Here is a 26,904-nt window from a genome sequence, read left to right on the forward strand (position 1 = left end):
CTCATGTATTTAAAGTTACACGTGGTTTAACGTAATAAGATGATAACTAACATTTATTAAGCACTTGGTATATCTCAAGCACTGCACTAATAAAATAAGCACATTAGAAGCATTATCTCATACATTAGTTCTGAGATATACATTAGTGCCATCCCTATTTTACAGGTTATTAAACCGAGGCACACAGAAGTACAGTTACGTGTCCCAGGTCACACAGCTAGTAGGGAGTGCTTAGATTCAAACCCAGTTTGTCTGACATGAACATATATTTTTAACAATTCTGCATTACCCTGAATCTATGTGAACGGGCATCTAAAAGGATTTAATGGTGTGTTTTTGTTTCATATTGATAATTTAATCAACACAGATGATTAAATTTAATGCATAACTCATTATTGCTGTTTAATATTTATGGCACGTAACATACAAAACGGGCCCTTGAAATTCTAAATGAAATCATCCAGAGACCTTAGCAAACTCTCAAATTGAAATATAGCACTAAAGTATGTAAGTTCTCCTTTAAACATAGTAAGGTATAACTGAAAATTTTAAGTTGGCATTTAAAAGCAAAACTCAGAGAACAGAACTTCAAAGAAATACAGAGGCTAACTAGCCAGTCTCCAATTCTCCAAAGCCCTTGACTCTTCCACAGGAAGGCATTGGGACTACATCCTACTGCTGGCCCTTGTCTCAGCAGGTCTTTTCCACCACCAAGGTGGCCATTTTCACTCTCAATCATCTGCACCTGCACCTGTAGCCTACACGTAAGTCTTCACTGCTTCATCTCTGCTTTCAGACACTCCCCAATATTAACTATTCTCAAAGGGAGCAACCAGCAGAGATGTCCAGCCCACTCCCCTCCCTTTTCCTGTAAGAGTTAAAATTAATATTATGTAGACCAGTTTTTCATCTCCTTCTTCCTATTTTCTATTGCTCAACTTTCCACTACCGAGTTCACTAACTTACTCAAGAACACCGGTCTCAAGGCTTGGAATTCAAATCTTTGCATTACCAAAATTACAAGTTACTGTATTTCTTGAACATTTTGGATGGCTCACAGAAATAGTCAAACTAAAGAATGCTGCATTGGCAACCAACTGAATGGGAGAACATTTTTGCGAACAGTGCCTCCAATAAGGGGCTAATATCCAAAATATACAAGGAACTCATGCAACTCAACAACAAAAAAACAAACAACCCAAATGAAAAATGGGCAGACGACCTGAAGAGACATTTCTCCAAAGAGGACATACAAATGGCAAATAGACATATGAAAAAATGCTCAACATCACTAATCATCAGAGAAATGCAAATCAAAACCACAATGAGATATCACCTCACCCCAGTCAGAATGGCTATCATCAACAAGACAAATAGTAACAAGTGTTGGAGAGGCTGTGGAGAAAAAGGAACCCTCATACACTGTTGGTGGGAATGCAGACTGGTGCAGCCGTTATGGAAGGCAGTGTGGAGGTTCCTCAAAAAATTACGAATAGAATTACCGTAAGACCCAGCAATCCCTCTCCTGGGTATCTACCCAAAGAATCTGAAAACATTTATCCATAAAGACACGTGTGCTCCAATGTTCATTGTAGCTTTGTTTACGGTGGCCAAGACATGGAAACAACCAAAATGTCCTTCGATAGATGAATGGGTAAAGAAGTTGTGGTATATATATACAATGGAATACTATTCGGCGGTAAGAAAAGATGATATAGGAACATTTGTGACAACATGGATGGATCTTGAGTATGATGCTAAGCGAAATAAGTCAGACATAAAAAGCAGAGAACCATATGATTTCACTGATATGTGGTATATAAACCAAAAACAACAAAAGAGCAAGATAAACAAATGAGAAACAGAAACTCATAGACACAGACAATAGTTTAGTGGTTACCAGAGGGTAAGGGGGGCAGGGGGTGGGAGATGAGGGTAAGGGGGATCAAATATATGGTGATGGAAGGAGAACTGACTCTGGGTGGTGAACACACAATGGGATTTATAGATGATGTAATACAGAATTGTACAGCTGAAATCTATGTAATTTTACTAACAATTGTCACCCCAATAAATTAAAAAAAAAGAATTCTGCATTAATGAATGCCACTTATCTAGTATAATCTATTTTTGTCAAAATACATAGGATAAAAATTTTTTAATCTTGATAGATCGCATATAGTCTATCATAATGGAAATCACTGTGTGCAATCTTTCACATATTCTCATGTTTAACAGAAATATTCCTTTGGTTAATTTTTTCCAGTAATGATCTGTACAGATTTAGTCAGTCGCCCCAACTCAACTACTTTTACGACAAGCATCTTGGAATCACCAGTAGAAGATTTTAACAGTCTATACGTAACCTCTTTAGAATGCTGTGAGCAGATTCCTAGGATTTGACCACAATGCCTGATTACACATTTTGCCTGAAAAATAATGCAAACACCACTAATATGCATTCTCTGATACATTTCTATTTTAAAATGGCAAGAAAATCAGTCCTCTTAGTTTAAAAATCTATTTGGCAAAGGATAAAATACCGAGACATACCACTGGTGGTAAAGAGTATTTTGCCACCACTTATGCTCCTCAATTTGATCATAGAAATAAACGAGGACAAAAAGGGGGAAAATATCAAATGTAGACTATCACAGAAAAAATGAAAGAGTAATGAACCAGAAGATAATAATAAGTTTCAAATGTAATTCAACAACTTATTTTTAAAGCAATATAATTGTGTTCATTGACATGAATTTGATTTAACCAATCCATATTAAATTGCACAGGCACTTAACTATAATATTTTATACAAATTATAAAATTTACATTCCACATTTCAATAAGATTATGGGGAAAAAAGATTAGAATTTATGGGAAAATGGAAACAAAGTAAGACTATAGAATTAACCATTGTACTTACACATTTCTAGAGAATAAAAGAGGAAACTGGTTTAAATGCAGAAAAGATAGGTCCAACAATATTGTAGAACTTGCAAAAACGTAACTGAACACAGAATTTTAGTAGACAAGCAAATTTAAAATAAAAGGAAAGGCAGAGTACTGAGCAAGAAACTTTTAACATAGAAATGATTACTAGTATTCAAAATATAGCCACAATATGCTAGAGATAATGGGGTGGGGTACAGAATGGTAGAAACACATATTTGTTGAGTTTACTGTGGGACAGGTGCTGTGCTATAGTCCTTACTTAATTCTCACTAAATTAAAACAATCCTGTGAAGACTTTTATTGTCTCAATTCGAAAGATAAGGAAATTCAGTGAGATCACATCTCTTGCCCAAAGTTGCATGGCTAGCAAGCAGAGCTGAGATTTGATTTTAAAGCCCACACACTTTCCATCCACTACTACATTTTTTGGCACAATAGAATGCATTACCTTTCACTCCACTCCCAAGCAGTGAGCAGAGCCAAAAGAAAATGTTTAAATAATTTCTATACTCACATCAACAAATATTAAAGGGATATCACTTTTCCTCATAACAACCTCATCTTAGTATTTCCATTTTTCATGATTCAATGAAATTTATGCCTTAAACTTCACTGTGAATATTAAATTTTAAATTTAAAAAATTATTTAATTTTAGAGCTATAGAATTTGTTTCCGCATTTAAAAAAACTAAAAAATCTTCCCCAAACCTTTTTTTAATTAAAATAAAATCTGACTAAGAATGTTTGGGGAATAGAATATTCTGATTTCAATTCTTTTTTCAAAACCCAATACCAGCCTGGTGCCTTTGTCTGTACCTGCACTCCCTCCACCCTGCAAATGACCACCCCGGACCCTCTGTCACAGCCACAGCCATCACCGTCTGTGTAGCTGCCACCGTGGACTGAATGACTAAGCCACAATTTTCGATGAATAAACATATTCCTTTTTGTCATCACACATTTATGGAGTTTCTGAAGGACAATGAAGATTACTGCTAAGCACAGCGTGAGTTTTATGAGGACAAGAGAACTGTAGAAATTCATTAGTATTCCACCAAGAAGCCACATGAGAGCAGTTAACCCGGACACAGAAGTGTTGAATTGAAATATGCACAGCATTTTCCAGTTCTGACCTAGATGAGGTAAGCCTCAGTGCACTTCCTTTCTATTGCTCAGTGTTACTGGATTGAAGATTTGCTTCTGGTGAGGAGGTTCATTTCATTTCCCGTTACTCAAAGCACTGAGAATTTCTGGTGGAGTATGTTCAAGTTTCTTTACATCACTTCTGTATTCAATTTTTAAAATTATTTCACAACCCAAATATTTTGAAACTAAATTAACATGGCTAGAATGAACTGCCCAATACTCATGCAGTCACATACAAACACATGATATTTCTTTTCATACACAACACAACCAATGAGATTTTAAACATTTGAGAAACTTAAGTATGCAGTTACTATAACAGTAAGAGTATGTGAAGCAATATATGGCATTGGTATTTTGGATAAAGAAGGAATCTGTGTCCTTGACTGGCCTTTGATGAAGGTGCACCCCCATCCAAACAGATTGCTGATGACTGGTTAAGTCTTGTAAAAACATCAAGTTTTGTGAAGAATATGGTGGTTGTACTTCTATTCATTATGCGGCAGCCTTGGGACAGAGAGCTGCAAGGCGTGTTGCCTGGCATTAATAGAAGGTGGAATGAAACATGAAGATGTGGTCGAGATCATAAGACAAAAGCAGCATGGGGCTTTTAACATCAAGCAACTTGTATTTAGAGAAGTATCACTCTAAAATGTGTCTGTGCTGCGAAGATTTCAATGGTCAATAAAACTGAGGAGTCTGATGCTACAGTCTTGCAAGTGGAACTTCTGACATAACCTAATATATTGTACACATTAGCCAAGAGGTTAGCTTGGTGAATAAGTCTGATGAAGCTCTTCCAGAAACACTGAAAAGCAGTTTTACCAGGTTAGATGCTTGACAGAACCTCTATGTTTGGGTTATGATCAAGCTATTTAGATACATACCGTGTTTCCCCGAAAATAAGACCGGGTCTTATATTAATTTTGCTTCAAAAGACACATTAGGGCTATGTTCTAGGGATGTCATCCTGAAAAATCATGGTAGGGCTTACTTTCCAGTTAGATCTTATTTTCAGGGGAAAACGGCAGCAAAAGATTCTTGCTGTTCCGCATTTAAAATGTGCTTGTCATTTGTACCAGTTCACCTTTACTGAAACCATGCAGTATTGAGTTAAAAGTCTTCTTTAAATCTATCCCATGTCAGAATCTTATCAATACATAAGAAATTTAAACAGATTAGGTATCAAAATATCCAGTATGATACTTGTGTATTTTTAGCATCACAGAACTAAAACTGTAGGAACTATGAACACTCTAGATCTTACATGATTTGTTCCTGCAGTCATTACAAACATTGAAAGCAGAGCCTATGCGGTTATTTGCTTACTCACTTGTTTGTATCTCCCGCATTCATAACAATATGCATCAGGTTTGCACAACCATTGATTTTTTACCAAGTTGTACAGTGATTACCTAGTGTCTTTCCATAAATCTTACTTTGTGCTGTTGTAGAAAACATCCATTTTGAAAATATACATTATATAGAAGCACATCTTTAATGTTTCCAGGCCAAAAAAGAAAAAGTGCTTTACAGTTAATTTATTTTTTGCACTTTTAGGTGCAACTTAACAAGGAGGGCCTCAAAAGGAATGGGAGGGGGCCATTAAATATTTCAAGTAAAACACTGCCTTTGTCTTGTGTAGAAAATGTAGGATAAGCTCTTTAATTTAGTAAATACTTTTTAAAGATAGAGATGCTTTCTTATTGTAGCTAAAATAATTCTTAACCATAAAAATTTTGAAATTCTCATTCTTTTCCCATACCTATTAGATGTTGTTAACCAGCTATTATTTTTGTTTGAAGTGTGTTTTTTCCCTTCTCTCCCCAACCTCCCTTGCAAAAAAAAAAAGTGGGTGTTTGCTAGTAAACAATCAGATATCTAATTTTTATATGCCTCTTGAGCTGTGGAACTCAATATTGGGATACTTGATAATTTATTTTATTATGTAATTGAGCAAATGATTATGTGTACTAATGTTAATTTGACCATATATTTATACGGTCTTGTAATATGCAGTTATACTTCTGTGGGAGAAATAATTTGTCAGTTTTCACCAGCTTATAAAAACCTAGTGCAAGAGCTAAACATCTAAGTAAATAATGAAATGCAAAAAAATAAAGATGATATCTAAACTACTTTCTTGAATATGTATAATATAATCTACTAAACAACACTATCAGTATATCAAAGCTAACATCTGAATATCTACTTTCATTACATATAAAAATATTTAGAATTAGATGAAGTATAAGAAATTAAATTAGATTTTATTTGTCCAGAATAAATCCTAAAATATAGTTGTAAATTTATAAGCTTCTTAATAAGATCCTATTTGATTGTCCTTTGCTTCCGTATAGTAAGAAAAACTGACAGTTTAGGTAAATTAAGTTCTGCTTAATGTGGATTTTACTTTCTAAAATAACATCTGAATTTCATGATTTGAAGCCTTGAACAGAGAGACAGTCTTATATATAAGTAAACGGGTGAGCATAAGGATTTAATGTCAGGGTACATTTTTACTGAATTGAGTAACCTCCCTTCATGCTCAGGTCAAATTCTTGGAAACTATTAATGTAAAACTCTATGAAGTATCTTTTCTCCAAAGCAATAAAATTAGATTCACAAATGTGAATTTCACTTATCCTTTTAATATCCCTGAAAGAGTCAGATATAACATGACAAAATTACAACATTTTTTCTATCAATTCTCCATTTGAAAGTCCTCAGAACTTTCTCAGCAATACTTACTACTATCGCCACTTCTGTGGGGAAATGTCAAGTTGAGTCTGACTTATTTTGAGGTTGCTAGCACTAAAGCATTTCAGGCTATACTTACCGCCCTGCCCTTATCTCATCCCTATATCCCACTTCAGTTGAAAGTATACAAATTGCCAAGTATATTCTAAACACCACAGGCTCTCCATACATATTTGTTGGTTAGAAAAGGGAAGGAGGGAATAAGAAAAGGGGAAAAGAAAGGAGGAAGGAAAGAAGGAAGTGAATGAATGTTTTCCACCCCACCGGCACCAGTTGTCTGCCTTCCTTCCTTTTTCTCCGAACAACCTGGCACCTCTCCTAAGTCATACGACCTCGAATACATCAGCCTCCTTTTATTGGTTTCCCCAATATTTTTCAACCTAATTTAGGAAAAAAATCAGTGTCCTAAGTAGAGGAATCAATGCAAATACCAAGAACCCTCAAATTAATTTTATTACCTTTTCCTGTTTTTAATTCTTCCTCTCTTTTGATATCTTCCCCCAAGCTCTAAATTTCTTCTGTCTCAAAATCAAAAATCTGTCTTGGTTCTAAGTCCCCACAGTCTGTGCTCCCTTTTTCTCTCTCAGTCAACATCCTCCAGTCACTTTTTCTACCTTCTTCACTACCCATTAACTCTTCAAAGTATTGTAATCATAATTCTATTCACCTGATTCAAAAGAAACCGAGTGCACCTCTTACACAACATTTCTATATGTAACACTGTTGGCTATTCCCTTGTCAAACTCCTCTTGGGTTCTCGCTTTTCCAGTATTCAAATACTTCTCTGCCACACCCACAAGATGTCTTTTTTTTTTTTTTTTTTTACTAGTTTCAGGTGCACAAGACATTAGACTTTTATCTTTTATATCCCTCACACTGTGTGAACCCCCCTCTCCCCGTCCACTATCCTCTGAAATCGCACAAAGCCATTACATTTCCACTGTCTCTATTCCTAATGCTGTACTCCGCTTCTGTAAGTACATACATATATGCATATACACACACACACACACGCACACAGACACACACATATATACATATACATACAAACTTGTAGTTGACATTCATTATTGTTCAGCTTCAGCTTCAGGTGTACAGTGCAGTGATCAGGCATCTACATCATCCCTGAGGTGGTCTCCCTAATGAGACAAGTGTCCATCGGATACCCTACAAAATCTTTACAACATTATTGATTACATTCCCCAAATTAATTTTCAAAACCCCATGGCCATCTTGTGGTTACCGACTGTTTTCTAATCCCCTCACCTTCCCCCTTATCCCCACCCCCCCTCCCATCTAGCAACCCTCAGTTTTTCCTCTATGTCTCCAAAACTGTTTCTGATTAGTTCATTCACTTATTCTTTCTTTAGATTCTACATATAAGTGAGATCATATGGTATTTGTCTTTCTCTGTCTGACTTATTTCACTTAACATAATGTTCTCTAGGTCCATCCATGTTGTTAAATGGTAAGATTTCTTTCTTCTTTATGGCTGTGTAATACTGCATTGTATAAATGTACCGCAGTTTCTTAATCCAGTCATCTACCGATGGGCATTTTGGTTGTTTCCATGTCTTGGCTATTGTGTATAATGCTGCAATAAACATAGGAGTGCATAAAGTTTTCTGAATTAGAGTTTTGCATTTCTCCAGATAGATACCTAGGAGTGGAACTGCTGGATCATAAGGTAGTTCCATTTTCAGATTTTTGAGATACCTCCATACTGTTTTCCATAGTGGCTGCACCAATCTGCAATCCCACCAACAGTGCACAAGGGTTCCCTTTTCTCCACATCCGCGCCAGCACTTGTTGTTTGTTGATTTATTGATGATAGCCATTTTGACTGGGGTGAGGTGGTATCTCACTGTGGTTTTTATTTGCATTTCTCTAATGATTAGTGAGTTTGAGCATTTTTTCGCATTTCTGTTTGCCATCTATATGTCCTTTTAAGAAAAATGTCTCTTCATGTCCTCTGCCCATTTTTCAATTGGGTTGTTTGCTTTTTTGGAGTTGAATTGAGTGAGTTTTTTTATAAATTTGTGATATTAACCCCTTATCAGATATATCATTGGCAAATATCTTTTGCCATTCAGTAGGGTCTCTTTTTGTTTTATTGATGGTTTCCTTTGCTGTGAAAAAACTTTTTAGTTTGATGTAATCCCACATGTTTATTTTTTCTCTTACTTCCCATGCGCAAGGGGTTTATATCAGTAAAAATCTTACTCTGGGTAATGTTTGTGAAGTTTCTTCCTATATTTTCTTCTAGGAATTTTATGGTTTCAGATCTTACATTTAAGTCTTTAAGCCATTTTGAATTTATTTTTGTATATGGTGTAAGGAGGTGGTCCAGCTTCACTTTTTTGCATGTGTCTGTCCTGGTTTCCCAGCACCATTTATTGAATAGACTGTCTTTACCCCACTGTACATTCTTGTTTCCATTGTCGTAGATTAAATGGCCATATAGGCATGGATTTATTTCTGGACTTTCTATTCTGTTCCATTGATCTATGTGTCTGTTTTTATGCCAGTACTGTGCTGTTTTGATTACTGTAGCTTTGTAGTATAATTTGATGTCAGGTATTGTTATACCTCCCACTTTGTTCTTATTTCTCAAGATTGCTGTGGCTATCCGTGGTCTTTTATGGTCCCATATAAATTGTAGGATTATATGTTCTATTTCTGTGAAAAACGTCGTTGGTAGTTTGATAGGAATTGCGTTGAATATGTATATTGCCTTAGGACAATATATGGACATTTTAACTATATTAATTCTTCCTATCCATGAATATGGTACGTGTTTCCATCTATTTGTATCTTCTTTCATTTCTTTCTTCAGTGTCTTATAATTTTCTGAGTACAGCTCTTTTACTTCTTTGGTTAAATTTATTCCCAGGTATTTTATAGTCTTTGGAGCAATTGTAAATGGCATTGTTTTTTTAATTTCTCCTTCTGATGTTTTATTATTGGTATATACAAATGCAACTGATTTCTGAACATTAATTTTGTATCCTCCTACTTTACTAAATTCATCTATCAGCTCTAATACTTTCTTGGTGGAGTCTTTAGGGTTCTCTATATATAGTATCATGTCATCTGCATATAATGACAATTTTACTTCCTCCTTACCGATTTGGATGCCTTTTCTTTCTTTTTCTTGTCTGACTGCTGTGGCTAGAACTTTCAGGACTATGTTGAATACAAGTGGAGAAAGTGGGCAACCTTGCCTTGTTCCTGATCTTAAGGGGAATGGTTTAGCTTTCCCCACTGGGTATGATGTTAGCTGTGGGTTTATCATGTATGGCCTTTATTATGTAGAGATATGATCCCTCTATTCCCACTTTCTTAAAGGTTTATATCATAAATGGATGCTGGATTTTATCAAATGCTTTTTGTGCATCTATTGATATGATCATGTGATTTTTATTTTTCATTTTGTTAATGTGGTGTATCACATTAATTGATTTGCGGATGTTGAACCACCCTTGCATACCAGGGATGAATCCCACTTGATCATGGTGTATGATCTTTTTAATGTATTGCTGAATTCCGTTTGCTAATATTTTGTTGAGGATTTTTGCGTCTATGTTCATTAGAGATATCGGTCTGTAGTTTTCTTGTTTTGTGGGGTCTTTGTCTGATTTTGGGATCAGGGTGATAGTGGGTTCGTAAAAAGTATTTGGGAGCTTTCCCTCCTTCTGAATTTTTTGGAAGAGCTTGAGGAGAATAGGTGATAATTCTTTTTTGAATGTTTTGTAAAATTCACCTGTAAAGCCATCTGGTCCAGGGCTTTTGTTTGTAGGGAGATTGTTGATTACTGATTCAATTTCCCTGGTGGTAATCAGTCTATTCAGGTTTCCTGTTTCTTCTTGAGTTAGACTTGGGAGGTTGTACACCTCTAGAAAATTGTCCATTTCTTCCAGATTGTCAAATTTGTTGGCATATAGTTACTCATAGTAATTTCTTAAAATTTTTGGTATTTCTGTGGAGTCTGTTGTCACTTCTCCTCTTTCATTTCTGATTTTATTAATTTGGGTCCTCTCATTTTTTTAATGAGCCTGGCTAAAGGTTTGTCGATTTTGTTTATCTTCTCTAAGAACCAACTATTGGATTCATTGATTTTTTTGTATTGTTTTTCTGGTTTCTATTTCATTTATTTCTGCTCTGATCTTTATCATCTCCTTCATTGTACTCCCTTTGGGCTTATTTTGCTGTTCTTTTTCCAGATCCTTAAGTGTGAAGATAAACTGTTGATTAGTGATTTTTATTGTTTCTTTAGGTAGGCCTGCAATGCTATGAATTTCCTTCTTAGGACTGCTTTTGTGGTATCCCATAGATTTTGGGTTGTCGTGTTTTCATTTTCATTTGTCTCGAGATAATCTTTTGATTTCTTCTTTGATCTCCTGGTTGACCCATTCATTATTTAGTAACATGTTATTCAGCCTCCATGAATTGGTGTGTCTTCCAGTTTCTTTCCTGTAGTTCATTTCTAATTTCATAGCACTGTGGTCAGAGAAGACAGTTCGTATGATTTCAATTTTCTTAAATTTATCAAGACTTGTTTTATGGCCTAACATGTGGTCTATCTCGAAAAATGTTCCATGTGCTCTTGAGAACTTGTATTCTGCAGCTTCAGGGTGAAATGCTCTGAAAATACCAATTAAATCCAAGTGGTCCAATGTGTCATTTAAGGCTGTTGTTTCCATATTGATCTTCTGTCTGGAAGACCTGTCCCTTGTTGTCAAAGGTGTTGAAGTCTCCTACTATAATAGTGTTACTGTTGATCTCTGTCTTTATGTCAGTCAATATCTGTTTTATATATTTAGGTGCTCCTATGTTGGGTGCATAGATGTTTACTAGGGTTATGTCCTCTTGTCGGATCGATCCCTTTATTATTATATAGTGCCCATCTTTGTCTTTTAATATGTTCTTCATTTTAAAGTCTATTTTGTCAGATATAAGTATTGCAACTCCAGCTTTTTTCTCATTTCCATATGCATGAAATATCTTACTCCAACCCTTCACTTTCAGCCTGTGTGTGTCTTTTGCTCTGAGGTGAGTCTCTTGTATACAGCATATACAAGGCTCTTGCTTTCTTATCCACTCGGCCACCCTATGTCTCTTGATTGGAGCATTTAATCCATTTACATTTAAAGTGATTATTGATAGGTACATAGTTATTACCATTTTTAAATTTGTAGTTAGATTATTTTCCTCTTTCTTCTATATACAGAAGTCCTTTTAGTATTTCTTGCAATGTTGGCTTGGTGGTAATAAATTCCTTTAGCTTATTTCTTTCTGGGAAGCTCTTTATCTCTCCATCAACTTTAAATGATAGCCTTGCTGGATAAAGCAATCTAAGTTGTAGGCCTTTGTTTTCCATCACTTTGAGTATTTCCTGCCACTCCCTCCTGGCCTTCAATGTTTTTGTAGAAAAGTTATTTGATAGTCTTATGGGAGTTCCCTTGTATTTAACCCTCTGTCTTTCTCTTGCTGTTTTTAGGATTCTCTCTATCTTTAACCTTTGCCATTTTAACTATAATGTGTCTTGGTGTGGACCTGTTTAGGTTTATCCTGATTGGAAGTCTCTGCACTTCCTGGGCTTGTATGTTGGTTTCCTTCATCAGGTTAGGGAAGTTGTCGGACATTATTACTTCAAATATGTTCTCAATCCCTTACTTCCTCTCTTCACCTTCTGGTATTCCTACGATGCGCATGTTGCTGCGCTTGATGTTATCCCAGAGGTCTCTTAAACCATCTTCACTTTCTTTCTGAGCTATCTTGTTGCCTTGGTTATTCATGGCAATTACTGGTTTACTATTTCTCTTCCTAGACATCTACAGGAGTGGCTTCTGCAACAGGTTGATATGAAGCAGTCTTTCTTTTGTTTTCCAGTATTTGTTGGTAGAATGCTTTATTTTTTCTCCAACTGCAGCTTATTTTTCTTCTCCCACATGGTAGTGCTATGTTTTCTCTGCACTATTCCAGCTTCTCACACAATGGGGGGATTCCCTGGGAGACGGGCTTCTCCTCTGTTAATAGTTCGTCTAGGTCACAGGGCGCAGTGTCCCGGTGGGTATGCGGAGAGCTTTTGAAGTTCCAAAGCTCTTTCTGTACCAGATTCAGAGCCCCTATGTTTCAGCAGTTCTGTTTACTGCTGCAGGGATCTGCCCAGATAGATGGGGTCAGGGGCGGGGTGAGTTGTGAGAGGTGGCCCAGAGCAATGGTGGCGACCACCACCACAGCCGGCCCTGCTTCCACAGCTCCCTCCCCTTTGCTGGAACTACTTGGGCTGCGAATCTCTGTCTGCGGTCCTCAGTTCTCAGAACAGCAAATATTCTGTTCTTTTGATCTGACACGGCTACTGTTCCACTTCTAGCACCGGGCAGGTGGGGGCGGGGCGAGCTCTGGGAGGGGAGAGAGGGGGCGGCTAGTCTCAGTGCCTAAGGCTCGTTCTCTGCTCAGCAGTGAGGGCTTAAACCACTGTTTTCAGCCTTCTTCCCTCAGTCTTTTCTCCGAGGTCTCAGCCATGAGGGTTGGGTTCAGCCATGTTATATGCTGCCCCCTCAGCCCTGTGGGCCATAAGCGGAGCCCTAGCAGTCCGAGTTCTTCCCTCTCCCGCAGCTGCAGTAGTTCTGGGATGCAGGGAGCTAGGAGCACTGAGCTACGTCTGCGTTCTGCGCCCACGCGGCTCCATCTCCGCGCTTCTCCCTTTCCTCCTCCCCTGCTCCCGCGATTCGCCCACCCATAGGTGAATTCAGTAGTGGGCCTCTTCGTCTTGCCTGTCTGCTGTGCAGGGAGTCCTTTGTGGAGTTTTTGTTGTTCGATTCGTTGTAAATTCCAGGGGAGCTTTACAGAGGCTCACCTCATGCCGTCATTGTTCCTCCGTCCCTTAAACCATCTTCATTGTTTTTTATTCTTTTTTCTTTCTGTTGTTTTGTTTGGGTGATCTCTGCTAACTTGTCTTCTAAGTCGCTGATTCGATCCTCTACTTCATATAACCTGCTGTTAATTCCTTCAAGTGATTTCTTTATTTCAGTAATTGTGTTCTTTATTTCTAACTGGTTGTTCATTATGATTTCTCTATCCTTCTTTATGTCGTCTCTAAGCTCCTTAATCATTCTTATCATCAGTGTTCTGAACTCTGTCTCTGATAGGTTGGTTACCTCTGTTTCATTTGGTTCCATTTCTGGAGGTTTCTTCTGTTCTTTTATTTGGGACATGTTTCTTTGTTTCCCCATTCTGGCTGACTCTCTGTGTTTGCTTCGATGTATTAGGTAGATCCCCTAGAGTTCTTAGTTCTTGCTGGGTTATCTTTTGTAGTATGTGTTCTTTATATTTGACTTGCACTACTTCGTTCTTCTCCTCTGCATGTGCTCCAAAGGTGACTCTTGTGTTGTGTATATTGTCCTGTGAAAGAAGATCTTTAATTGCTTTTCGCTTGTGAGTAGGTGGGGTTAACTCCTAGGCTGACTAGTTGTGAGACTTGGCTCTGCCCACCGCAGGGTGTTCTGCTGCATGAGGGTTGACCACTTAAATGTGGTTTGGCCTCTATGGGCTCTTGCGCCTGTAGAGAATTTCCTCTGGGTGTGTCACTTGTAGGTCAAACCCAGTAGTACTCTGGTTTGGTCTGGAGTTGGCCTCTGGGTGTGTTGAATCTTGTGCCTCTTAAGCTGGGCCCTGGTAGGGCAATTTCAGAACAAAGCAAATCACCAAGCACAACAACAACAAAGAAAAAATCAAATACATTCACATGTAAAAATAACCGACAACCCATACTCGACACAGGTAAAGATATCAAAGATATAAAGACAAAACAAAACAGAACAAAAAGCAGCGCCAGTCGTGGCTTAAGCCCACCAAGTAATCTCCAGGTTGTCCTCTGCTGTACCAAAGAGTCCTCTGTGTATTGTGCAGGCAGAGCCGGTCACCTGGTGCCCAGAGTGACGTTGGGACTACAGATTTAAATGCATGGGGCTGAGGGGTTTAGATGGTAGTTTCTACAAAGTCAGTGCAGTTTCTGCCCTTGCCGGCACACATGCGCACTGAGAGTAGCACCACCAGCCCTGTGTCCAGTTCTTCTGAGTCTTAGGGCACTTCTTCCGTGTGTGTGTGTGTGTGTGTGTGTGTGTGTGTGTGTGTGTGGCGGGCGGGAGATTTCTGAGCTGCTAAAAGCCCAGAGCTGCGTCTGCCACCTACTGCTGATCCCTGGGAGTGCCTCCGCAGTTGTAATTGCCCTGCCCTAGGCAGGCCAGAAAGGGTGGGGGCTGGAGATAGAGGGGTCTTCTCTCTCCCAGCCCAGCAAAAATCACACTTTTCCCAGCCTCTTTCCTGGGTCAGAGCAGCACACTGGTCTTCCCAAAGCCTGAGCACTAAGGCACCTCTGTAATCTGACACTCCTCCTCAGTTCAGTTCTGGAAGGGGGGGGGGGGGCCCAGGTATGGAGTTTGTGTCCTTTGTCTGAGGTAGAGCCCAACTGGAGGTCTCACTGAGGTTATTGCCTCAAATGCTGGATATGCTGCCCCCTCGGCAGGAGAGATCAACTTGGGACACAGGGAAAGAGACCACCTCCTGGCTTTTGCGTTCTCTGTTCCGTCCTGGGATCCCCTGCGTCTCTGCAGCTGTGGATGTCAGCTGTGTTTCCACAGCCGCAGATGCGAACTGCGTCTCCGCTGCCACAGATGCGGGCCCCATCTCCACAGCTGAAGGTGCGGGCCGCGGCTCCACGTTCCCTTCCCTCTTCCCCTGCTCGCCCAATTTGCCCACCTTCAAGTAATCCTTGCACAAGTCTCTTAGCTGTTCTACATGATGAGCACAGAATCCTTTGATGGGTTATAGATGTCCCGTTTCTGATAAGATCCAGAGGAGAACTTAAAAAGTGCACCCCGTTGCCGCCATTCCTATGACGTCCAGATGTCTTCTTAATAGGATCCATTAAACATACAAACTCGAAAGATGACCACAGTTGGCATCAAACTCAATTAGAAGGATACAGAACAGCAAATGGTCGCCAGTAAAACACTGTGGTGGGCTTCAAGATGGCCCCCAAAGGCATCCATGTCCTAATCCCCAGAACCTATGACTGTGTTACTTTTAAAGGTTAAAAGAGACTTTGCAGATACGACTAAACTAAGCATCTGAAGATGGGGAGATTATCCTCAATTATCTGCATGGGCCCAATGTAAACACAAGGGTCATTATAAGAGGAAAGCAAGAGGGTCAGAGTTAGATAAGGCAATGTGACAGCAAAAACAGAGGGGAAGAAGATGTGACAACAGAAGAGTCACTGAAGATACTGCTGGCTTTCAAAATAAAGAATAGGGCTGTGAGCCCAGGAAAGCAGGCCACCTCTAGACGCTGGGAAAAGCAAGGAAATCGATTTTTCCCTAGAGCCTTCAGAAGGAATGCAGTCCCGACGACTACTTGGCTTTCTGATCTCCAGAGCTAATCTCTATTATTTGAAGCCACTAAATTTGTTATAGAAGCAATAGGAAACTAATATAGGCAGCATTAAGCATTTCTGTTCCATGGGAGTACCCTCACAACAATCTACACAGCAATACACGCAACTGTCTTGGACTTGCTCTTTCAAGTCCAAGAGCCTGTAGCTGATAGCATGGCACAAGTGTATGTATGTGTGTCTGTGATGCTCTCAAGCTGTTCTCTTTGATCCTTCAGGTGAGACAACTCAGGTATGAGGGAATGAGACTTACATATACTTTGGTTTAGAAGTCTCGTGCCCCACTGCAGTCAATATCTTACGCAATAACTCTGTAGACATGGTTTTCAGGGTCCCTAAAGGAACAAGCCTAATTAAAAGAATCATCACAGTCAGAGAAGCCCAAAGGTATGGCTTTCTCCTCAAGTATGTATGATTTATTTATCTCAGTCCATTTGCAGTTATCTAATCAATAAGGGGACATTTTACCATAAGTAATGTTGTCTACCTTTATCAAATATCCAAGGAAACAATTACAAAGTGAACAAAAAATCAATTCTTTTGTAAAAGGAAAGGGCTTTGTTAAACCCTTACCCACACCTTAATATTTATTCTAGTCAGGCTCTCTTAATTTCAAAAAATCACTAAAGCTAGTTCAAATAAAAAGGATGAATATTAAAAAGAGACACAATTTTATGGAAATTCAAGCATAAAGCCTTTCAGAGACTAGAACTCAAAAGTAATTTTAGATATCTCAACAATAAAAATTTGTGGAATGTTATGTAATCCAGTGTTTTATCACTAACATGACTCAGCTATTTTGCAAGCATCTGCTCCTTTCTCCTTTTCCTTCTAATAGGCCTATTACTCCCGTCTAGTCTGTATACAGGCAACTCATGACTGAAAATGACTCAACTTACAAACCTCTCTACCTTTTTATGACCCTTTTTATGGTGACTAAGACTGTCACAGTAATAATAAAACTAGCATTTAGAATCATTAAATTAATTCCAAGTTACTTGATGCTAGACCAATGCAATCAAAGTAATCAGAAAACATGGTAGGCTGATTCAAGAGATTGTGGAATGATGCAAGGGAAAAGAGAGGTGGGAATTACTCCCAACCAGATTGATAAACCAACAAGATTCACCCCATGTAGATATTGTTTCCCTATCGTACAGATCAGAGAACTAAAGCTAAGAAAGATTCTATAAATTGTCCAAGATAAAAAAATAAAATAAAAAACTAGCAGTAACATTTTCAGGCCATTTCCACGTTTACTGAAGGCCTGATGATGCAGTAGGAAGTAAAATTTAAGTATAGCCTGCAAGCAAGCACAGCCAGGAATTGCCCTAAGTAACAAAAGGCAGAACTTTGAGGGACAACGTGGCCCTTCTCCTCAGTGACTGTTCTGGATTCCTCTGACCTGGATGATTTCTCACTTTCTGTAGGTTGTACCAACTGCTAAATTCAGGATCACCTTGGTGAAAAACTGAAAATTCTACTAAAAATGTTATGGAGAAAAATTAAAAATTATAAAACGTAGTCAAAAGCTGTTAAACACATAATTAAATGGCGTTGCATATAATTCATAAATTGAAAGATTTAATATTATAAAGAAACCCATTCTCTCTAAGGTAATTTAAAGCTCACTGTAATGCTAATCAAAATCTCAACAGGGTTTTAAGAAGTTGACAAGCTGATTCTAAACTTAATATGGAAGAACAATACCCAAGAATAGCCAAGACGATTCTAAAAATTAACAAAGTCGAGGAAAACAAATTACCAGCTATAAGGATAGTGTCAGTAATGAAGACATTGTGGTATTGATGAAGGAATAAAATCTGGCTTTTTCAACATCCCCAAACCTTCCTATTTATGTATAAATCAATAAAGAAATTTCCCCTTCGCTCCATAAAACCGTTCAGCATATTCTTAGTCTTGCAAATGGGTCCTACTTATTATCTAAACATAAGAACAAGATGGCTGTAGCCAAAATGCTCCTTTTATCTTGGTGACTATTCTCCTTCTTAGAGCACATTTCAACTTCGTAACTATTCTAAATGTTTCCCTAGGCAAAATGTTATACAATGAATTCGTAATATTAAATGATTAGGAACATCATGTGGAATGGCAGACTGATCAGCTGTCAATGTGAGAATAAAATGACAGCTTGTTCAGAATACACAGTATCCATATTCAACAGCATTATTTATACTTTTATGGAGTATGTGAGAAAAAATTATTGAGAAGTGACAGGAGACAAGAATCAGAACATTCAAAGGCATGAATTAATAGTATCTTGACAATAACTATGCTAATATATTGCAAGTTATTTACAAAGCACTAGTCCTTTTGTTCACAAAAACAAAGCAAAATCATAAAATAAAAAGTAATAAAATAAAATTTTAAATATATATGTATCTAGAAAATTTTATAGATTAATTGTAATGGTTTTAAAAATTCACTCAGTGACCTCCCTGTACAAAGTTCTACATAGTAACACACAAGAAAGGTAGATAGATGGGTAGAAAAAGAGAGCACAAAGGATATTCCAAGTATTCTAGGTAAGATAAATGGTAAAAAAGAAAGAAAAAAGGAAAGAAAGAAAAAGAAATGGGAATGACTACGTATTGTGCAGCAGATGCCATAACAAAAAAGAAATGAACATAGTAAGTTGAAATTAACAAAGCAGTATATTTTGGGTTGTTTAGAGAGCCAACAGAGTCACTACAGGTTCTTGATCGTGGGAGTGAAAAGATGAAAGCAGTGTCTGAGAAAGATAATTCTAACAGCTGTGTGTAGGATGAGTTGCAGGGGAAAAGAGACTAGAGACGGAATAAACAGCTACAAAGCCGCTGAAGTACAGAGCATGTATTACAGTTACAAACATTATGAAGTATAGAAGCATGAAGTACATGAAACATGAAATAATGAAGACTTAGACAATAGTAAAAACTATGGAAAAAAATAAGCAAATGGGATCATAGGAGTGGCATTCTTCACATTTATTAAATTAACTATTTTCATAACATCCCAGCACTACATTCAACATGTAGATATACAGTTTTGAATTTAATAAGGTATTAAATGATCAGCGTGTATAATTACACTAACCTCTGATTGTCATTAGAATAAAATAAGACATTATCAAAAGAATTCTCTAATTATAAATACTACATAAATAGTAACAGTTCTAATTGCTTAGGGAGGAGATAGCTTTGATATAATAGAAATGCTCCAGCCATAAAATCAAAAGACATCAATTCCAACTATGTATTTTCTGGTTCTATTATTTAATGGTACTGTTAATGGACCTTAAGTAGGTCATTTAACCACACTGAGTAACCATTTCTAATATGTAAAATGGGAAAAATACAATCTCTCATAAAGGCCTCAAAGAATAAATGAAATAACTCGTTATAAAATCCCTAACATAGCACCTGAATTATAGTGGATAGTGAATGTTTGTAATGGGGCAGGTGAAGGAGTCCGAAAATAAGGGTCCATTTTGGCTGACCTCATGGAGAAAAAGCCACAAGCATTTTCAAAGAACCGTAATAACCAGGCCATTCTCTACATTATTTTAATAAGAAAGTATACAAGAGAATTCCTCCAATATCTGATTAATGCTCAACTTTAGAAAAGTCCTCTTTTCCACATCATCGAATCCACGTCAGCATAAAAGAGCAATAGTCAAAAGCTATATTACCAATGTAATTTTAAAAATGACAATAGGCAATTAGTAATTTTTTCTTGTTTTAATTTATAGAAAAATTACCAGAATTCACATTTCTAATTCTAATATTTATTACTTGAGAAAGAAGTTAAGAGGGACAAAGGACAAAAAAAGAGTTCACCCCAAGGGAACTTAAATAGTAGGAAGTTAGAGAATAAGTAAAGTTAAAGTTAATTTGTCTTATGCGAGACTTTTATGGACTTCTATCTGATAAAAAGAAATGAATATAAAGTTCTCTGGTAAGATCACCCCACTCATGGATCCCTACAGTAGCAATAGGGAATAGTTTATAAAATCAAGTACAGAGCACATTTAGCTCAGTGCAGTTTGACAAACAAGATTTAAAGAGAATATAAATTAGCAGTATTCACAAATATTTCCCTTCTAGCCAAGACCAAGGAGGTTCCACTTAGCTAGGGGACTTTAGTACATTATTTATTCATTCATCCAGCTCTGCACAATATACCAAACATGCACTGTGGGGAATACAAACATAGAATCAGAACCAGCCTTGAAGAAATAAGACTGATACACATAAAAAGGTGTCATGATAGACGTATAAATAGTATTGATGTAAGGAGAACCACGCTTTAGGGAATGCATGCACTGAATCTGGGCATAGGCAAACTAGGAAGTAAGGGAGGAAGGAAAGAAGTGCAGGTGGAAGGGCCAGTGTAAGGCAATGACAGAGGCCAATATAGGGACTCACAACAAAGAATTGACTGAATTGAAATTAAATGATCAGAGTATCATATTTGGAACCAGCCTACGAAAGCCCTGAGTTCCAGCATAAAGGATCTGAATTTTATTTTGCATACACTAGAGTTTATGAATAAGGGGAGATGAAGAATAAAAAGTTTAAAATAGCAATATTAATCTCACATAATGATGAAAATACAGAGTAAGGAAAAAAAAAGAGTCAAAAAAGCTGCTGGGTTTAATTATAGAAACACTTTATGGGACAGGGATCATTACAAAAACTCACATCCACCCAATTGGTAATGGAGGTAAACCATTAAAAAAAAAAAGAAAAGAAAAGAAAAAGGAGAGACAGATCTCACCTATCCTAATACTCAATGTATATGCCCCAAAGTAAACATGAGATGGGAACTATGATTCTCCATTCCCTCAGTCAGCCTCAATTTCCATGTGCCCCTCACAGCATGGGCATCACAATTCTAGTATTCAAGATGCGTGTATTTTGATATAACACGTCCCTTAATGCTAAGTAAACCACTTCATCAAGTGTTCCACCAAAGAAAACAGGAAGTACATAAATCTGAGAAAGGATGATTTGTTACATCAAGTATAAAGGTATTATTCTTGTAATTAGCCAATTATTATAATTTGTCAGTTGGTTCTCCTCAAATAGGTCTATATGGGTTAATCCTTTGATTTTTAAGTGTTGTTGCTTTGATACCCTATGTGCTCCTCCAGGGAGCTACTATGTATGGTTTGGCAACAGTTTTCACCTTGGTAAATGAATCTTTGTTTGATCTGTAAGTCATTAGGAAATATTTAAATGGTTTAAGTAAGACAATACCACATTGTACTTCATGTGCTATTTAATAAGCTTTTGAGAATAATTTTGGCTCAATTTTTGCCTCATGTACTGACTTTAGAACGTAACCCCTGCTTAATGCCTTTTTTCTTCCTCATCTTAAGTATATTAAGCATATTGGAGGTAGCAAAACAGGGGTTTAGTCCAAAACAATTATTTAAGGGCAGAACATTTCTTAAAAATAGAAAAATGTTTCAGGAAACTAAAACCAAGCAGATAAAAACAAAATGTCTGAGGTCGGGTAAGGTTACAGAAAGTATGGGCGCAGAGCACAAGACAGCTTCCTACATAAAACTCAGATATGAAATGGTAACAGTCAGGCTGGAGGGCATGAAAATCTTAGGAGATCTCATGAAGATCTTAGGAGCATGTCTTTTTATTTTCCCCCATAAGTATAAAAATCCCTTTTCCCTGAATCAATATTTTGAAATAGTATTATAAAATTATGGCAACCTGTTTATTAAAATATCTTTTATATCAGATTGGTATTGTTAAAAAGTAGATTAAAACAATTTCTGCAATAGAAATGCTTTTACTTTTAAAGTACAAACTTGTGTTTGCTTTGCCTGATAAAGTATTTCCAAGTCACGTGTTTATTTATCCAGTACCTACTGGGCACCTACTATGTGCCAGGTGCTATGCTAGATGCTGGAAGCACAAAGTGAAATAAAATATAATCCTTGTTCCCTTCAAGGAGTTTACAATCTAATAAGGGAGACATACTAAATTAGTATAATCATGTTATAATCAAAGTATACACAGGACACTTATAGAAGCAAAAAAGCGGATCAGGAAATGCTTTTTTGAAGAAGTATTAGAGCAACGTAAATTTGGAAGATCAGGTAAAGGTTAAACTTGTGCTTTCTAAACTTGATTGTGCATCAGAACTACACATAGAGCTGATGTCTGGGCCTCACTTCAGATCTCGTGAATTAGAACCTCCAGAGATGAAACTGAGAAATCAATATTTTCAGTGTACACCACAAGTGATTCCAAATCATAGCCAGGTTTAGGTCGCGCTGAGCTAGAAGTATAGACAAGCATTCCAGGCAGAGAGACCAGTACAGTGTGGTTGGAGTATGTAAAATACAGACAGAATATCAGAGGTAAATCAAATCAGAACAAGAGTAGTGACAGTAGTGACATAACTAATGTGACATTTCAAACAGGATCTACAGAATTTATGTGAACTTCCAAAAAGGCAATAATCAATGACATGTATTTTAGTAACTGATTTGTGACATGACTAATTTCTTACTGAAACATATGGGAAAACCAAATGCAAATACTTTTCATTTCAAGACAAAAGTAAAATGTTCCTTTAAAAAAGCAAACACATTTTTTTTAAGAAACCAGAGCTCTACTCATAATTGTTATTAAATGTACTGACCAATGTATAAAATAATTCAAACAGTATTTTTAAATACAAGTTTTAAAACTGAAAACTATTCTTAATGATTTTAAGTTTCTAAACTGTTATTTCATAACAATTTTTTACTTTCTGAATAAAAATTTAGTTATAATTATATTCTTATACTTAATTCCAGGTAGGAGTAAAGTGGGACAAGTCACCAATAAGAGTATTCAGCACATTAGGCTAAAAGCCAAATAGAATCTTTTCTTTGATTTCTGTTTATTAAATAACAAATGGTTTAAATCACCAACTGTTTAAACCCTCAATTCATTCCCCAACAAAGATTTTATAACCAGAGATGTAGACAGGCAATCACTTGATACAAGAATAAGCTTTTACTCAAACCATTTAAACATTTACTATAATAACTTTATAAATCAAACAAAGATTAATTTACCAAGGTGAAAACTGTTGCCAAACCATACATAGTAGCTCCCTGGAGGAGAACATAGGATAAAGAAGCAACAACAGGTAAAAATCAAAGGATTAATCCATATAGACCTATTTGAGGAGAGCCAATTGACAAATTATAATAGCTGGCTAATTACAACAATACCTTTATACTTGATATAACAAATCATCCTTTCTCAGATTTAATGTTCTTTTTAAAAATGGTAATATTGTCAAGTTGTCTTAATTTTCATTTGAAATATAGGAATTAAATTACAGTTCTTCTCAGCTTCTCAGGCTAAAATAACCATTTTACATGGAATATAACTTTGTTTCCTGAGTCATTCACTGCTTCCTGTCTGCTCCTGCAGCACTTTATACATATCTCTATTTGATTTTTAGTGCAAGTACCTGAATACTGCAAAGAAGGTACTAGTATCACCATGTAAGAACCGAGGAAACAGGCTTCGTACGGCCAAGTGACTTAACCAAAACTGCCACTAACCCCAGATTTCAAACTAAGATCTGTTTCACTGCAAAGCTCTTTCTGCACTGGCTCAAAGGTAGAGCATACCATAGGACTAAATAAATCAAACCTAAACAACTAAACTGACTGCAGTTTCTTCCATAACTGCTCTGGTAGTAGCAAAAACAGATTTATTGTATCTGGCAAACCAATAAAGGACATGTATCTGGGTGTGAAGGTGTGGAGGTTCTACCTGGTACCTGAATTCCGTCACATAATTGGGAAATGTCTCACTATATGAGTCTCCATAGAAGCAGAGTCCACCTCCCTAAGAAGCTCGGACAGCAAAGGCTGGATTTGGGCAGCAGGCAGCAGTACCAACATGAAGCTTCCAAAGGCAACAGTAGCAGCTCTGGGGTTACTGAGTGTAGCCTTCAGCAAATCACAGCTGCATTACTGTCACTGGACTAGTTTTATGCCATGGTTTTTAGAAATGTCTTCTTTGCTACACAGTCTTCCTTGTTCAAAAAAAAGAAACCTTCCTTGTTCCTGACTATTTAAAGCTACAGCCTTCCCGTCAATGTGGTATACTAATCAATATGCTTTCAAAAATTCCGTTTCTAAGAAATGAAAAAAAATAATTCCTTTTGCAATGTCAACAAAAAGAATAAAATACCTAGGAATAAACTTAACAAAGGATGTGAAGGACCTATGCACTGAAAACTACTAGACATTATTAAAAGAAATTGAAGAAGACACAAAGAAATGGAAAGATATTCCGTGTTCATGGATTGGAAGAATCAACATAGTTAAAATGGCCATAATACCCAAAGCAATATACAGATTTAATGCAATCCATATCAAAATACCAACTGGTGAACACACAATGCAACATATAGATGATGTATTATAAAAATGTACAATTGAAACCTCTGTAATTTTACTAACCATTGTTACCCCAGTAAATTTAATAAAAATTTGTAAAAAACATTGATTTTCTATTTCAATCACTCTTCAGCTGCCGGCAATTAAAAACCCAGACTGTGGCATTTAATGATTAAGTAAATGATACTAAACAATTATACTTTATCAAATCTTTTTACCTTAGTATTAATTGATGTTTTATATAATTTGCCATTATAGTCTTAAGCAAGGGCTACTTTATACATGATGGTATGTTCTAACAACAATAAAACAAACTTCAAATCAGGTTTTCTTATCTTTACAAAAGCATAAAAATACAAATATAATAACAATCATCTAAGGATGATTTTCATTGAGGTTCAGAGTTAAGCTTTATGAAGATTTCTTACCTGTCAGGAATACCTAGCCTCTTCACACTTCTATAAACAGAAAGAGTATTTGCAACATGTCGATAATTAAACCAGAATCGGGATGTACACACCTAAAGTATTAAAACAAATGTATTATTTTTGTGAATCAAAATAAGCCACTAAGTTACAGAATTATTTCTCTTTAGCTAGAGATGCCTAAAGAAAGAGTCTATTGTAAGTGAGGCTTAGAAAAAGCAAAGTACATGAAGAATTGTCAATAAACCAATCTCTCTAGAGAGAGATTGTATTAAATAAAAAGACCATACAGCTTAAGAGAAAACAAATCCTTGGGGAATTTAATCAACTACTGAACCAACTGAGTTATTGTCAATTTATGTGATTCTATAACGTTCCAGTTTCTAAAAGATTAAATTCTTTAAAATCAAAGACAATGCCCATAATCTCTTCACAGAATAGAAAACAAAATTAGTTACCTTGGGTTATATAATATTCCTTTCACTCTGGATTGCTTCCTAATTTCAGTTGTGAAAAATGTAAAATAGAGTCTAAAACATAACCTACAAAACACTTTTATATGTACATAAGAGAATGCATTATAAAGAAGCTGTTGAACTGAACAGAAAACTAGAAACAATTCAAACTAGTTTTACACTTAACGAAAAAGCAACCTCACTAGTAGAATATTTTGCAATTATTTTTCTGTATTTGATATAGAAAATAAAAGTTCTAAAGTGACAAAAAATGGCATTTAAAAAAAAGAAAAAGAAACATTCCTAAAAATGCTATCAAAGGTACTAGGAAAATCTAACATCATAGCTCAGAAGTCAGCCCTCCTGAGAATCCATTCCAAAACAGAAATGGGGTCAGTTGGTAGCAAACCTACACACCAAGCACCCCCTTACCTCCTACCATAAGCCTCTGCTCATAGTTAAGTACAAGGAGAGTTTTGAAAATAGCATAAATGTTCTTACCCCTGCAAATAGAAAGGAACTACGAGATTTTTTTATTAAAATGAATTTTCAACCTGGAATCCAATGAAACTAAAATTTCTGACTATATAAAAATGTAAACTCCACATGTGAAAATACCATAAAATCCTACCTGAAATGAAAAACTTGAAAAAATTACAACAATAAAAGATGAACAAAAGAATTTTGAAAAATGGGCAGAGAATGAGACCAAGCATTTCATAACAAGAGTATTAAAAATGGACAATAAAACTCTTCAAGATGCTCAACTTCTGCCATAATTTATAAAAACACAAATCAAATTGGTAACTATTCAAAAGTCTGATAATTCATAGTATTGGCAAGAGTGTAGGGAAATGAATCCTCATATCCTCCTGATGTGAATGTAAATTAATATAAACCTTCTAAGAAGGTAATATCCAACATACATCAAGTTTGAAAATGTACTTATCTTTTGATTTAGCTCCTATAAGTATGCAAAACTATGTAGTCAAGGATTTTCATTATAACATTGCCTGTATTAGCAAAAATCAAAACTAAAAAGCTAGAAACAAAATCACTACCTATTAAAAAAAAAAAGAAAGAAAAACTACAGGTTCCTTAACTTGAGCAGAAATAGTGTAATTTATATTTAAATTAGTCAAAATAAAAACCAATATATTCAGTGCATTTTACTACCCCAAAAGGCTTTTGTCATCTATTCTAGTATTTAATGAGAATAAATCTAAGAAACTGCCCTCATTTTCACCAGCAATTTACAAAACAGGACATAAAGAC

At 36.4% G+C, this 26,904-nt stretch overlaps 1 protein-coding gene and 1 pseudogene across 2 annotated transcripts in view; one reads left to right on the forward strand and one right to left on the reverse strand.

The window, feature by feature from the left end:
• The window catches only part of PIGK (phosphatidylinositol glycan anchor biosynthesis class K), a 117,268-nt gene that overhangs the window by 77,438 nt on the left and 12,926 nt on the right, over positions 1–26,904 (reverse strand). For both annotated transcript variants that reach the window (XM_088791206.1, XM_088791205.1), the window contains exon 3: positions 25,178–25,269. In XM_088791206.1, coding sequence (XP_088647332.1) covers positions 25,178–25,269 — 92 coding nt within the window. The remainder of the gene's footprint in view (positions 1–25,177; positions 25,270–26,904) is intronic.
• LOC148755694 (protein tyrosine phosphatase type IVA 1 pseudogene) lies at positions 4,294–4,786 on the forward strand (annotated as a pseudogene).

The sequence above is a fragment of the Rhinolophus sinicus genome, chromosome 14 (genome assembly GCF_057876585.1).
Source record: "Rhinolophus sinicus isolate RSI-liver-muscle chromosome 14, RSI-T2T, whole genome shotgun sequence".
NCBI lineage: Eukaryota > Metazoa > Chordata > Mammalia > Chiroptera > Rhinolophidae > Rhinolophus > Rhinolophus sinicus.